The 15,135-nt window shown below is 42.4% G+C and overlaps 2 protein-coding genes across 2 annotated transcripts; both read left to right on the top strand.

Annotated features, from left to right (window-relative positions):
- The first annotated feature begins 1,999 nt into the window (after positions 1–1,999).
- Positions 2,000–2,944, top strand: LOC113596286 (keratin-associated protein 9-7-like). Its single transcript, XM_027048881.2, has one exon. The coding sequence runs from the start codon at positions 2,090–2,092 to the stop codon at positions 2,474–2,476; it is 387 nt and encodes a 128-aa protein (XP_026904682.2). The 5' UTR covers positions 2,000–2,089; the 3' UTR covers positions 2,477–2,944.
- Positions 2,945–8,834: 5,890 nt separating this feature from the next.
- LOC128313445 (keratin-associated protein 9-9-like) lies at positions 8,835–9,916 on the top strand. The gene has a single exon (XM_053212115.1). It carries the CDS (start codon positions 8,949–8,951, stop codon positions 9,450–9,452), a length of 504 nt encoding a protein of 167 aa, XP_053068090.1. The 5' UTR covers positions 8,835–8,948; the 3' UTR covers positions 9,453–9,916.
- Positions 9,917–15,135: the final 5,219 nt, after the last annotated feature.

Below are 15,135 nucleotides of genomic sequence, written 5' to 3'. Positions count from 1 at the left end.
AAACCTGACACGATCCATGTTTCCGAATACTTGCTGGATGTGGACTAAATCCTTCCTGAGCATTCCCTTTAATTCTTGGAGGGATTTGCAAAGTAGGTATTAAGGTTCCCATTGTAGAGGTGAGGAAATTGAGACTGAGTGGGGTAAAGGAATGTCAGAGTTTGGTTTCTCTCAGAAACTACCCTGAATAAAAGAGTCTGGGAATGTGGTTTCTTTGGGGAGGTCACATCACACTGGTCGGAGCGTAGCGAAATGTTACAGGGAAGAAGCACTCTGAGACCAGCATCACAGTTTGCAACTAAAGCTTTAACCTGAAAGATATCTCAGAAATCACACACACACACACACACACACACACACACACACACACACACGTTGAGATTCTCCTATTTCAGCAATGAGGGAGCGGGAGTCTTTATAAACCAACTCTCCAGAAGCACGGGTGGAGTGTTTTTCTCCATGTGGCATGCTCAGGCAGCCTGACATTCTGCTGTGCATGAAAAGAGCACTTAGGCATAGAGGTGCAGATATGGTAGGTACATTATCCTAAACATACTAATATCCAAGACATAGCCCTGGTGTAGTCAAGACACCTTTGGCAATCTATCATTTTCACCACTCATTTCAACATTTTCTTAATTCTATTGGTGGGCAGATGCAATTTCTTGAAGATACAGAACAATAAGACAATAGAAGATGGAGGGCAGAAGCAGGAGTAGGGAGGCATCAAGAGGAAACACAGGAAAAGGAAGGAGGGAGGAAAAGAAAAGAAAAGAGAGGAAAAGGAAGAAAGACAAAAAAGGAAGAAGGAATGAAAGGTATAAAAGGAAAATTGGAGAAAGAAAATAACAGTTTGAAGGAAGGAAAGGAATGGAGGGAAAGAGAGTGATGAAGGGAGGGAGAGAGGGAACCAGGGAGGAAGGAAGGAAAAGAAAGGGAAAGAAAGAAAGAAAGAAAGAAAGAAAGAAAGAAAGAAAGAAAGAAAGAAAAAGAAAGAAAGAAAGAAAGAGGGAAGGGAAGAAGGAAAGAAAGAAAGAAAGAAAGAAAGAAAGAAAGAAAGAAAAGAAATAAAAAAAAGCAAGAACAAAAGAACAAAAGAAAGGAAGAAGGAAGATATGAGAGGAATGAAGGAAGGAAGAAGGAAGGAAGAAAGGAAGGAAGGAAGAAAGGAACAAACAAACAAGTGAAGGAACAAAGGGAGGAAGAAAGAAAAAGAACTGACATAAATAAAGAGGTGATCTGTTACATCAGGGAAGGCACTGTGCAGGCTAGTTAACAAGGTTAGGACTAGAGTCACCAAATCACCCTGGTATGCCCATACTTCCTTAGTTATACCACTGAAATTCCCTTATTCTGAGAAAACACTCAAGCCTAGGTAAATCAGGACTACTGGTCAATAGGAGGTACACTAACTGATGTTTGCTAAGTCCCAGTGTACTGCTGATGCCTCTTCCCACTTGCTTTGGTTATGTCTTGCCATATGGAGAAGATGAGGCCAGATATCTGCTACCCAATTGTCTTTGATTGAACTGGCATACAAGTGGGGTAGGGTGTTACAGGAGATAGATATGCCTGTGGGAGTCTTGAATCAGGCTTTTGGGGGGGCACAGGCCTGGGCTCACACATCTACTAAATTTGTCCCAGTGAGCATATCAGCATCATGCCCCTCACCTCACGGGTACTCCTAATCCACATATAATCTAGGACCAAAGCTGGGGAGGGACAGCTGCTCTGACCCTACCCAGACCAGCAGAAACTAGATTACACGATGTGATGATCATTGAAGCAAGAACAATGCTGCTGATGTGATCACTTTCCTTTCATCTGAAAATGTTTGTATGAGTTATTCTCAAGTAGGAAACACATTAAACACTTATTTTGTAATGATTCTTAACATTTAGGAAACAACTTCCTCATTTATGATTCCCCCAGTGACTATGGACAAAATGTAAACACCAACTAGGAAAGTCCTGCCCATTGGTCTAAACTTTGGGGGTCCAGTGCATAAAAGCCCCAGATCCGGAGGAGGCACCAGAATCTGACAACCTCACCTCTGGACAGGACCTGCCCACCCTCCACCCCTGACACCATGACCCACTCGTGCTGCTCCTCTTGCTGCCAGCCTATGTGCTGCAGGACCACCTGCTGCCGGACCACCTGCTGCCAGCCCAGCTGCTGTGGGTCCAGCGGCTGTGGACACAACTGCGGTGGGTCTAGCGGCTGTGGGTCAAGCTGCTGCCAGCCTTGCTGCCGCCCAACTTGCTGTCAAACCACCTGCTGCCAGCCCAGTTGTTGTGGGTCCAGCGGCTGTGGGTCCAATGGCTGTGGACAAAACTGCTGTGGGTCCCAGTGCTGCCAGCCAGTTTGCTGTACCCCTGTGTACTGCACGAGAACCTGCTACCACCCCACCTGCTGCTGCCTGCCTGGGTGCCTAGCCCAGGGCTCTGGATCCTGCTGCCAGCCCTCCTGCTGCTGATTGCCTCGCCAAGAACCACCATCTGGTCACAACACTGATTTTTGTTTGGGAAACAAAGTCACTGTCAAACATTGCTGAAAACCAGCATGCAATCACAAACATTTCTGTTACTCATCTGCCTGTTTACAAGCTTGTGAATCAGCTTGATGAAAGTCAACTACTTCTCCCTGATTATCTTCTTCCTTCCTCTTTAAGGCTCACATGCCAGCTTTACACATCCTCGTACAGCCATGATTTCTGCCTAATTCTGTAGTCAAGATCTTTATCCTGTCCCTCCAAGTACTTTGGAGAAACAAACCCACATAACTGACACTTAAGTTTTTGCAAAAATGGGAAGTGTGCACTAATATTTTTTCTTTCTCGGTGCACTGATGGTTCTTGTATGCTGCTTTCTTCCTGTCATGATCCCTTTGAATGTCTCCCTAGGTGCCTCACATATATTTTTTAATAAATCCATTTGTCATCTCATAATGTCTTTTTTTTAATTTTTAAAATTTATTTTATTTTTTCAAGTCTTTTTTTTAAACATTTATTTATTTTGATAGAGAGAGAGACCGAGGGAGGGGCAGAGAGAGAGGGAGAAAGAGAATCTGAAGTAGGGTCCATGCTGAGCATGAGATCATGACCTGAGCCTAAATCAAGAGTTGGATGTTCAACTTACTGAGCCACCAAGGTGCCACTTGTCTTTTTTTTTTTTTTATAGTGTTCCCCATGTAAGGATTTATACACAGGTGGAATATCACATGCAATGTCTAATTAGAGCCTCATACAGTCCTCCACAAATCATGATCTCCATTTTCAGGTGATGAAATTTCACAGTGGAATGTCATAAGCGATATGGACAGACTAAGATCCCAGACTCTGTCTTTTGCCCTTACTGAGGTGCACTTACATTCATATCTCCTGATGAGTTAGAAAAACCCTGGGACTAAGCACTAGCAAGATGTTCATCTGAGTGTCTTCTTTGACCACAAAAGTACTGTTTTCCTATATATGCAGGTGACATCTAGCACTAAGTTGTAGACATCAGTTCCCTACAAATCATCCAATAGCAGCCACGTGTCAGAGCAGCGAGACCTGCCCTTTAGAGCTCTTGTGAATACAGGATCCTTTTGTTTCCTTGGGTGCTGTCCAGCCCCTCTGCACTCCTCTGCATCAGATACATGTGAGCATCCAGTGTCCTCACAAGAAAGAGACACAGCTGAGCACAATTGTGTTTGGGTCATGAAAATCACATTCTTGTATGACTTCCTGGTCCTCAGGACCTAATGGCAGAGTAAAAAGGTATCAGGTAATTTTATGCCAAACATATTTTGCTCCCCAACGGTAAAGCAATTTGTCATTGTGATCAAAATGCTGCCAAACCATAAGAGACTCTTAAAAACTGAGAACAATCTGAGGGTTGATGGGGGGTGGGAGGGAGGGGAGGGTGGGTGATGAGTATTGAGGAGGGCACCTGTTGGGATGAGCACTGGGTGTTGTATGGAAACCAATTTGACAATCAATTTCATATTTAAAAAAATGCTACCAAAACAATTAAGGAAGGACGACGTCAGGGATTGAGAGGTCATGCTTGGGGATGTAGACTTCGAGTAATCCATGAGCTCTGAACCACCTACGGGAACAGAACAACCTCCGGTATTTTGTGAAGGAACTGTGAAGCATTTGAGGGGAGAAAAAGATGCCTGTTCCAGGGAAGTGAGAAGAATGTGAAGAAGGATAAAGAGAAAATGATGTGGACATTCATAGGGGTTGTGATAGAAGGCTGGCAGTTCTGGTCCTGAACTAATGGTGCTGCCTCAGCACACAGGGATGTGAGGCTTGATTGAGGCTCTAAGAAGAATAGGTAACTTAATCCCTGAGTCACCTCCTGGGAGCAGTTGAGGGATCTCTGATGAGCTGTGAAGCCTCATATCCAGGGCACATGCCAATGTTTGAGTTCTAGGTATCCGGGATGCTCTGGCAAGACTGACAAAGTGAAACGTATCTACCGATGGGTCTTAAGAGCTAGGTGTTTAGGTTATGGGATGAGGAAATGACACAACGTGTATTGTCTACTACTTGTTAGGTATTAAACAAATGCTCTATGTACATTATCTTTAATTCTGAATAAACTTTCAAGGAAGTGTAAATATTCTAAATATTTTAGAAAAGAAGAAATTAAGACCAAGAGAGGTAAAGTCATAGTTTGTAATCTCAGAGAATATATTTTGAGAAAAAGAATAAAATACAGTTTGTTTAGGATGCGCACTGCACACTAACAGAGAATTGAAGAAATGGGGTGAGTAAGGGTGCACAAGAATCTACTATCACTGTTTGCAACTGATTATACCTGAGTGAAAATTATCAGAAATGATGTAAAATATACATTTTAGAGTTACCTACCTGATGAAAATGGAGACGGAATCTTCATAGACAACTCTCCAAAATCATTGGTTGTGTTTTTCTCAACATGGTATGCACAGACAGCATGACTTTCTGCTGTTGTATGAAGAGAACCCTTAGACACAGAGATGTATATGTGGCAACTGGAAGTTGGCTTGAGCACACTGAGATCAAAGATACATGATTGGTTGTGCCAGTCAGTTTCAGGTGGTATAATGAACTTCCATAGACTGGTTGGATCACACAGTAATATTTATATGCCACAGTTCTGGAGGCTGATAAGTCAAAGATCAAAGTGCTGGCTGATTACATGTTTAGTTGGACCTTCTTCCTGGTTTGCTGATGGCTGCTTTATGTCTGTATCTTCAAATGGCAAGGAGAGAGTGAGAGGGCTTTGGTCTCTGTCTCTTATTAAAAGAGTATCAACACTATTATTGGGGCCTTATCCTCATAAGTTAGAAGGTGAACTATTGTAGAAAAAAATAGCTATTAATGGGTCTATCAATTGATTTAATTTAAGGTATTCCATAATTATATACCATGATCCTTTAGGTTTTTGCAGGGGCCAGACAGGCAATCAAATACAGTTGTGCTGGGAGCTACCATCCCTGTATTCTTTAAGTCTTTGAGGAAGCACCAAACTCCATGGATTGCTATTGCTTCTGGTTAATACATTGATCAGGAAGCGAGGAATTTTTAGGGGCTCTTATTTCGCCTTTGTTTCTATTATGGTTTTCATTTCACATGTCTGGAGATGTACTTCTGCTGCAAAGAGTGCAGGTAGCTGAGTTTCCAACTGTTAGCAACTTCAGGATCTACATCAGCTTTACAGATAAGGCCCTGTTCTTTCTGTAAACTCCTGGATAATTGCACACCATGAAGGTACTAGGGCCTAGCATTTTCTTCCCAACATGAGACTTGTTAATGGCTATCTTTGCTCTGGATATCTCCATTGGGTTGAGCAATGTTTTGTTAGACCTGCATGGCAGTCTTATATCCTCCTTGCCTAATGCTGCCTCTTTCGTACTTTTTTTTGAAAGATGTTGCATCTACATGGCAGTCTGTAGGTTTTTGCTGTCTAATCCACCTTATTTCCCCCATTCTTTTTAAACCTTTCATAGGCATCACTCCCCAGTGAATTTCTTACATTCTTACCACTGTTTCAGTGTCTGATTCTCAGAGGACCCAAATGATACACAATGGAAGGATTCTGTCACTCACTACCTACTCAAGTAGAAGGGAAATGAGTATAAAGTGGACCTTAATACTAATTAGACCCACATGAGATGGACATGAATCAGAACTCCATTTATTACCTGGCCTCCATATGCATGCATTTTAACACAAGGAGTCCTGGTATCAGTGTCTGCTCAAACTCTGAATCCAACACCTTTAGATATATCTGGGTTCTCACCTTTCCCAAGTGTACAGTTACTCTGGCATATGATTATAAATCCGTTGTGGAAGGACTGGGGGGAAACAATGCTACACACACACACACACACACACACACACACACACACACTTCATTCTTGCAGTATCTTTCTCAAGAAGACTAACCCTCTCCTTCAATCGAAGGGCTCTAGTCTGAGAACTGACTTGGGTCTGGAAACTGAATGGGAGGTCATCATTTTCTATTGAAGTCACTAACAGCAGCCTCTGATTCACCTGTCCTTGATCCTTTTCCAGTGTATATACTGGTGTCAGCGTAATACTCTTGTTGGCTGCATAATTACCTCACCCTTAAGGAAGCCATAGTCTATTAGTCAGATCTCTGTGAGTCGAGGACCACTGATTGACATTTCTTCCTATTTTAGTAATTATATCTACCACAACTCTGCTCTCTGTCATCCCCCATTTCCCAGTTCTCCATCATCAGTTTATACCATCAATCCTGGCCACAGATGACTACCACCACTGGCCTTTTCAATGATGCATATGTTTTACTGCTTCTGTGAAGGAATCTCTTTTGGGACCTCTCAGGGAACATGATTAGTTTGTGGGCTGATATGAAATAAATCCATTCTAACATATATGTTTCTCTGAACCTTTTGACTCTATTCACAGTAGTCTACCAGGCAGTTCTAGAATCCTCAGTTCATGTTCTGTAGGCCACTACAAAACACTGCATTTCTAGAAAACACCTTATCTAGCGAGGTTAACCTTGGCACTTGCTTACATATAATGCCATAAAAAGGCCAAGGGGAAAAATGTTATGGTCAATGACATATGAATGACTATTGTTTTCACATACTGTTATCCTTTCTCTATAATATATGGACTTTGGGAGGGAGAATGAGAACATGTAGGCTTATAATTTTTAAATTTGAAGTACAATTTATATTGAGTCAGGGATATAGAGTTAAACAACACAAACAAAATGCCAGATTATCACAGGAAGAATGAAGGGAGAAGAAACTACTCTACTAAAAATAAGCACAATGGATTCAATGTGTTTTGTGGTAAAACTTGAAAATATAATAATTGTGGTCTTTTAAAGAAGGTTTCTGCCTTCAACTTGGCCCATCCATAATGGGAAAGAAATAAGAAAAATTTCCAGAAAAATCAAAAGATTGACATGCACACGAAACAGAAATGAGATAAATATTTTGACCAAGCAATTCTATCCGCAATCTGCTCCTAGGTGGATTCCAAAGATATGTTTATATATGTTTACCAAACAACCTGCAAAGAAACATTCATAGAAGCACTATTTTTTAATAGTCCCAAACTTCAAAAAACTTACATGTTTATCAACAGGAAAGTCAAGAAACTAATTATGTCATATTCATTCAGTGAAAGAAACAGCAATGACAAAGAATAAACAACAAATAATTACATTGGTAGTCTCTCAATCATAATGTAAAGGGAGCCAACTCTATACTATTTCATATATATGAAGGTTTTAAAAAGCCCAAACTGACCTATACGGTTACAAGTCAACACAGTGATTAGTCACCTTTGGGGATAAGTGAAGAAGTATAAATTAGAGAGACTGAATTTAATTTCTATTTCTTATTCTGGTCATATTGATATGGGTGTGTTCATTTTGTGATAATCTATCAAGATGGATTAATAACTTGCACACTTTTTAAATGAATGGTATACCTAAAAATTTTTAAACATGTTAGATCCAAAAGATAAAATAAGTATCACCTTAACTAATCCAATTCCCATATCAAATGAAAGCAAATAAAAAAGAAATATAAACAACAAATATTAACTGAAAATATGCTATCAGTGAGGTGAGGCCACACACTCTGCTGGTTAACAAGGTTAGAAGTAAAGTCGCCAACTCATCCTGGTTGGCCCACTAACCCAGTTATTTAACTGAAGTCTGCAAATCCTGGGAAACCATTTGTTCCAAGATAAATCAAAATTACTGGTCATGAGGAGATACATTAACTGATGCTTGCTTAGTCCCAGTAAACTGCTGCTGCTTCTACCCACCTACTTTGGTTATACCTTGCCATATGAAAGAGATGATGCCAGACATCTCACCCAAGAGTCTTTGATTGAACTGGGATACACAGGTGGGGTAGAGTGTTACAAGAGACAGATATGCCTGTGGGAGTCTTGAATCAGGCTTCTGTGGGGAAACCAACCTGGGCTCAGGGATCTACTAAATCTGTCCCAGTGAGCATATCAGCATCATGCCCCTCACCTTGGGGATACTCCCAAACCAAATATAACGTAAGGACCAAGGCTGGGGAGGGAACACTGCTCTGACCCTACCCAGACCAGCAGAACTTGATCACATGATGGATGCAATGATCATTGAAGCAAGAATGATGCTGCTGATGTGACAAATTTCCTTTAATCTGAAAATGTTTCTATTTGTTATTCTCAAATAGGAAACACATTAAACACTTATTTTGTAAAAATTCATAATATTTAGGAAACAACTTCCTTTTTTACAATTCCTCTAGTGACTATGGAAAACAATGTAAACACCAACAAGGAAAGTCCTGCCCATTGGTCTAAACTTTGGGGGTCCAGCGCATAAAAGCCCCAGATCCAGAGGAGGCACCAGAATCTGACAACCTCACCTCTGGACAGGACCTGCCCACCCTCCACCCCTGACACCATGACCCACTCGTGCTGCTCCTCTTGCTGCCAGCCTACGTGCTGCAGGACCACCTGTTGCCGGACAACCTGCTGCCAGCCCACATGCTGTGGGTCCAGCGGCTGTGGGTCCAGCTGCTGCCAGCCTTGCTGCCGCCCAACTTGCTGTCAAACCACCTGCTGCCGGACCACCTGCTGCCAGCCCAGCTGCTGTGGGTCCAGCGGCTGTGGACACAGCTGCGGTGGGTCTAGCGGCTGTGGGTCCAGCTGCTGCCAGCCTTGCTGCCGCCCAACTTGCTGTCACACCACCTGCTGCCGGACCACCTGCTGCCAGCCCAGTTGTTGTGGGTCCAGCGGCTGTGGGTCCAGCGGCTGTGGACAAAACTGCTGTGGGTCCCACTGCTGCCAGCCAGTTTGCTGTACCCCCGTGTACTGCACGAGAACCTGCTACCACCCCACCTGCTGCTGCCTGCCTGGGTGCCTAGCCCAGGGCTCTGGATCCTGCTGCCAGCCTTCCTGCTGCTGATTGCCTCGCCAAGAACCACCATCTGATTTACCATTTGGGAAATAGTCACTGCTCAACGTTGCAGAAAGCCAGCATGCAATACCCAATATCTCTGTTATTTATCTCTCTTTTTTACAAGCTTGTGAATCAGCTTGATAAAGTGTGGACTCCCTCTCCCTGGTTCTCTTCTTCCATCTTCTTATGGGTCACCTGCCAGCTTCATGCATTCTGATCCTGTCATGAGGCCTGTTTTGAGTGCATAGTCAAGATCTTCATCCTGTCCCTCGAAGTACCTTAGAGAAACAAATCCTCATAATTGACATACAGGTTTTTGCAACTATGGAAAGTCTACTCTAATATGTTTTCTTTCTCAGTGTACTCTTGGTTCTTGTATGCTGCTCTCTTCCTGTCATGGTCTCTTTCAATGTCTCCTTAGATGCAGGGAGTCTCACTTATATTTCTTAATAAATCCTATACCATATGGCGTCCCATATTGTCTTTGTTTTATTGTGCAGTGTTCCCAATATAGGGATTCATACATAGACTGCATATCACATGCAGTGTCCATTGGAGTCTGATACAGGCTCCCACACATTTTAATCTCCATTTTCAGATGAATGTATTTCACAGGGGAATATCATATGTTGATATGGACAGACTTCTATCTCAGACTGCGTCTTATAACCTTGCTTAAGTGCACTTACATTCATAACTCCAGATGATTTAGAAAACACCTTGAGTGTTAAAACCAGCAAGATGTTCATTCTAGTGTCTTCTTTGACCATGGAAGTATTGTTCTCCTATATATGCAGGTGATGTCTGGAACTAAGTTGCAGACATCAGTGTCCTACAGATCAGCCTTCAGCAGCCAATGTGAGGGCAGCGGGACCTGCCCTTTACAGCTCTTATGATCATAGGATCCTTTGTTGCCTTGGGTGCTGTCCAGCCCCTCAGCACTCCTCTGCATCACATACAGGTGAGGATGTGGCATCCTCATGAGAAAGAGACATAGCTGAACACACTTGTTTTTGGATTGTGGAAATCACATTCTTATATGACTCCTTGGGTTTTCAGGACCTAATTGCAGAGTACAAAGGTATGAGGTAATTTTCTGCCAAACATATTATGCTTCCCAACTATAAGGCAATTTGTCATCATGATCAAAATGTTACCCAGACAATTAAGGAAGGATGAATCAAGGACTGAGAGACCATGCAATGGGCATGTATGACTTTGAGTAATCCATGAGCTCTGAACCATCTAAGGGAACAGAACACCCTCCATTATTTTGTGAAGGAACTATGAAGCATTTGAGGAAAATAAAGATGCCTATTGCAGAGGGGAGAAGAATGTGAGGAAGGAGAAAGAGAAAAAAAGGTGGGCATTCATAGAAGTCATTTAGACAGAAGGCTGGTGCTTCTGTTCCTGAACTAATGGTGCTACCTCAGCACTCAGGAATGTGATTCTTGATTCAGGCTCTGAGAGGAATAGGAGACTATGCCCTGGGTCACCTCCTGGGAGCAGTGGAGGGACCTCTGATCAGCTGTAAAGCCTCATGTTCAGGACACATGTCAATGTTGGAGACTAGGTATCCAGGATGCTCTGGAGGGACTGCTAAGACCAAACTTGCCTACTACTGGTTCTTAAGAACTGGCTGTTTTCATGACAGCTAAAGAACTGACATGACTCATGTTGCCTACTACTTGCTAGGTATTGACCAAATGCTTCATTTACATTAATTTTAATTCTTGAAGGAAATGTCACAGTAGGTTAAGTCTCCCATTGTATAGATCAGGAAATTGAGACTGAGCAGGGTAATGTAATGTCAGAGTTTGGTTTCTCCCAGAAGCTACTCTGAAGAAAAGATCCAGTGAATGTAGTTTCTTTGGGGAGGTCAGATCACACAGGTAGGAGTGTGAGGCAGTGACATGGAGAGGACGCCAGTGTCACAGTTTTCAAATGAAGCTTAATCCTGAGAAATATATCAGAAATAATGTCAAACACCCATGCAGGGATTTCCCTATTTCAGGAGCAAGAGACCTGAAGTCGCATAAGCCAAATCTCCAGAACAAGGGCTAAGTGTTTTCTCAGTGTGGCACCCACAGGCAGCATGACATTCTACTGTCATGAAAAGAGCCCTTAGACATAGAGATGCAGATCTGGTGTGTAGAAATTGGCCCAAACACACTAATATACAAGTTATAATGATGGCATATTCAAGACATCATCTGTAGTCTACAGTTTTCTTCCCTCACACCCAATATTTACTCTGAAGGATGGTGGACAGATACAATTTTTATAAGGAGAAGACAGAGGAGGAAAAGAGAAGAGGTAAAAGAGGAGAAGGAGGTAGGCAGGGAGAGAGGAAGGTAGAGTGAGAGAGAAAGAAGGAAGGAAAGAAGAAAGAAGGAAGGAGGAAGGAAGGAAGGAAGGGAAGAAGGGAGGGAGGGAGGGAGGGAGGGAGGAAGGAAGGAAGGAAGGAAGGAAGGAAGGAAGGAAGGAAGGAAGGAAGGAAGGATGCTGTCATGTCACCTCATCCTGGTTTTCCCAAACTGCTCCAGTTATATCACTGAAAGTCCCATATCCTGGGAAAGACTTCATTTCTGGGTAAATCAGGACTACTGGTCATCCAGGAAGTATGTTGATTGATGCTTTCTTAGTCTTAGTGTACTACTGTGGCTTCTATCTATCTGCTTGATTCTGCCTTGACATGTGGAAGAAATGACGTCAGACATCCTCCACTCATGTCTTTGATTGAAGTTGGATACCAAGATGGACTAGGGGGCTACAAGAGACAGATGCCTGTGAAAATATTGAATCAGGCTTTTGTGAGGAAACAGACTTGGTCTCAGGCATGATTTTAATTCATCACTGTGAGCGCATCAACATCACACTCCTCACCTCAGAAATATTCCCAATCTACATGCAATGTAAGGACCAGCACTGGGGAAAGACCACTGAACTGACCCACTAACCACATCCCAGGCTAGTGGGAACTATATCACATAATGAAATTATTGTAGCAAGAGTGTTGCTGCTGATGTGACCATCTTGCTTTCATCTGAAAATGTTTCCATGAGTTATTCTCAAATAGGAAACACATTAAACATGTATTCTCTGAAGATCATAATAACATTTAGGGAATAGCTTCCTCTTTTATTATCCCCCCAGTGACTATTGAAAACAGCAGGAACAACAGCAAGGTAAATCCTACTTATTGTTCTAACTCTGGGGGATCCAATGCATAAAAGCCGCAGATCAGGAGGAGGCACCAGAATCAGAGAAACTCACATCTGGACAGGACCTGCCCACCCTCCACCCCTGACACCATGACCCACTCGTGCTGCTCCTCTTGCTGCCAGCCTACGTGCTGCAGGACCACCTGCTGCCAGCCCACGTGCTGGGGGTCCAGCTGCTGCCAGCCTTGCTGCCGCCCAACTTGCTGTCAGACCACTTGCCATAGGACCACCTGCTGGGGTCCTTGTTGTGTGTCTAACTGCTGCCAGCCTTCCTGCCACTGACTGCCTCCTCACAAACCACTCTCCTCTGCACAGAACCTTTGTTAACCAACTTTGCTCTGGAGAACAAATTCACTTCCTAGACTTTGCTGAGAACCAGCATACTATCACCTTAATTCCTGTCACTCATATGTCTGTTTGAGAACTTGTGAATCAGCTTGATAGAGTGCAGAGTACTTTCTCCAGTTCTCTTCCTCCTGTGTAGATGAATCATGTGCCACTTTGGTGAATCCTCAATATGAAGCATTGGTCTCTGCTTTGACACTGAATCATGATCTTCATCTTCCCCCTACATGTAACTCAAACAAATCTCATGAGTTTTTCTTAGGTTTCTGCAACTATCTTCATAATAATCATCTTATCATGTTTCATTTTAATGTATTTATGATTTATATAATCCACTTTATTCTTTCCATGATCACTTGGAATTTTCTTCATAGACACAGGAACTCTTTCCTATATTTCTTAATAAATCTGTGCCATTTTCATCCCAAGTTGTGTTTCGTTTTACTGTGCAGCATTCCTGACATAGGGACCTATAGACATATTGCATATCTCATGCATTGTCTATTCTGGGCCCTATGACAGCATCCCTCAAGTAAGATTTTCCATTTTTCAGAAGAGAAAATTTCACTGTGTGATGGTATGTAGGTAAAAACGAACAGATTCAAGTTAAAGACTGGCTTTTCTGCTCCTATTCAAGAGCACATACATTTACCTATCAGGACAAGTTGAGGTGAAACTGGGACTGAATACCAGCAAGGTATGCATTTCAACTGATTCCTAACAATGGAAGGAATATTCCCTTATGTATGCAGATAATATTTGTGTTTACCAAGTTCTTCCCAAATCAGTGCCCCATACCTCAGTGTGCATCAATGAGCAGATGTTTCAGTTGACAAGCAGTGGCTGCCTTTAAGAGCTCTCATGCATTCAGGGAAATCTTCTGTCTCAGGCTTGACCAGCCCCTTGGGTAATTCTTCTGCATCAAATAATTTTGAGCATCCATTGTGTCCTCATGAGAGAGAGACTCATTTATTGGATTTGTCCTTTGGTATCACGTAAATCAAATTCTTGTAAGGCTTCCTTCTCCTGAGTACCTTTTTAGAGCAAAAAAGAATTAAGTAATTCCCTGCAAAACACAGATCCTGTAGCATCCTTTAAACTTTAAACCAACTTGCTTCAATGTGGTATGGTTCATTTTCAGGAGGGATGTTATCCAATTAAGGGCTTGACATCAGTCTCTGCTGCTGAAAAACAGCACATTCAGCAGAGACAGTCATGGCAACAGAGAGCACATGCTGTTGGTTCCATGCAAAGCCTCTATTCATGCCAATGTGGCTACTCAGTTCATGGTTTCCTGTGTAAGTACTGGAGCATCTGAGGAGAGAAATGGGGCACATTATCCCAGACTCATCCAAAGCCTCTCAAGAGATGGATACTCTCTGGTGGGCAGTGATTTGGGGACATAGAGAGGGAACACTTTATGTCCACACACCCAACTCTGTCTAGTGATTCTCTAATCTTTCAACCTTGCTGCTTTCAGATCTCAGACCAAGCAATCAAGCTTTTTACCACTTGCCAACAGGCCATGAACACCATTCCCTCAGTCCATTTTCCTTCAAACAAAATGCATAGCCATGTGTGCTGCTCACAGTTCTTTTCACTGGGAGTATATCCATTCTCCACTGCCTTTTCAGGCCAGAAATTGTTGATCTGTTGTAGTAAAAATTCTGTATGTGGCATAATAGCTGCTACCAAGTCTATCAGTTGATAAAATTCAAGGTATTCCATGATCATATGTCATATTACTTTAGGTTTCCACAGGAATCAAATGTGCTTGTAAACAAATCATGTACCCTTTAGTCATGTATCACTGAAGTCAGCACCAAACTCTGGATGTGATATTGTTTCTTGATAGTGCCTTGATCTGGAGGTTTAATTTATAAATTTGAGGTATAATTTATGCTAAGTCATGGACACAAGGATAAATAAAGGAGGCAGAACCAAGGTTATTGAGGGAAAGAAAGCTACATTCTATGTTATTAAGGATTTTGAGTAAGATTTATTTCTGCTGTATTCCTTGAAAACATAAGAATTGTGATCTCTTATAGAGATAGTTGCCTAAAGACTGGCTGACATAATAAAGGAAAGGAAAAAGGGGCGTCTGGGTGGCTCAGTTGATT

The sequence above is a fragment of the Acinonyx jubatus genome, chromosome E1 (genome assembly GCF_027475565.1).
Source record: "Acinonyx jubatus isolate Ajub_Pintada_27869175 chromosome E1, VMU_Ajub_asm_v1.0, whole genome shotgun sequence".
NCBI classification, from domain to species: Eukaryota; Metazoa; Chordata; class Mammalia; order Carnivora; family Felidae; genus Acinonyx; species Acinonyx jubatus.
Note: the sequence above shows the minus strand (reverse complement) of the source record. Positions and strands in the feature narration are given on the sequence as shown.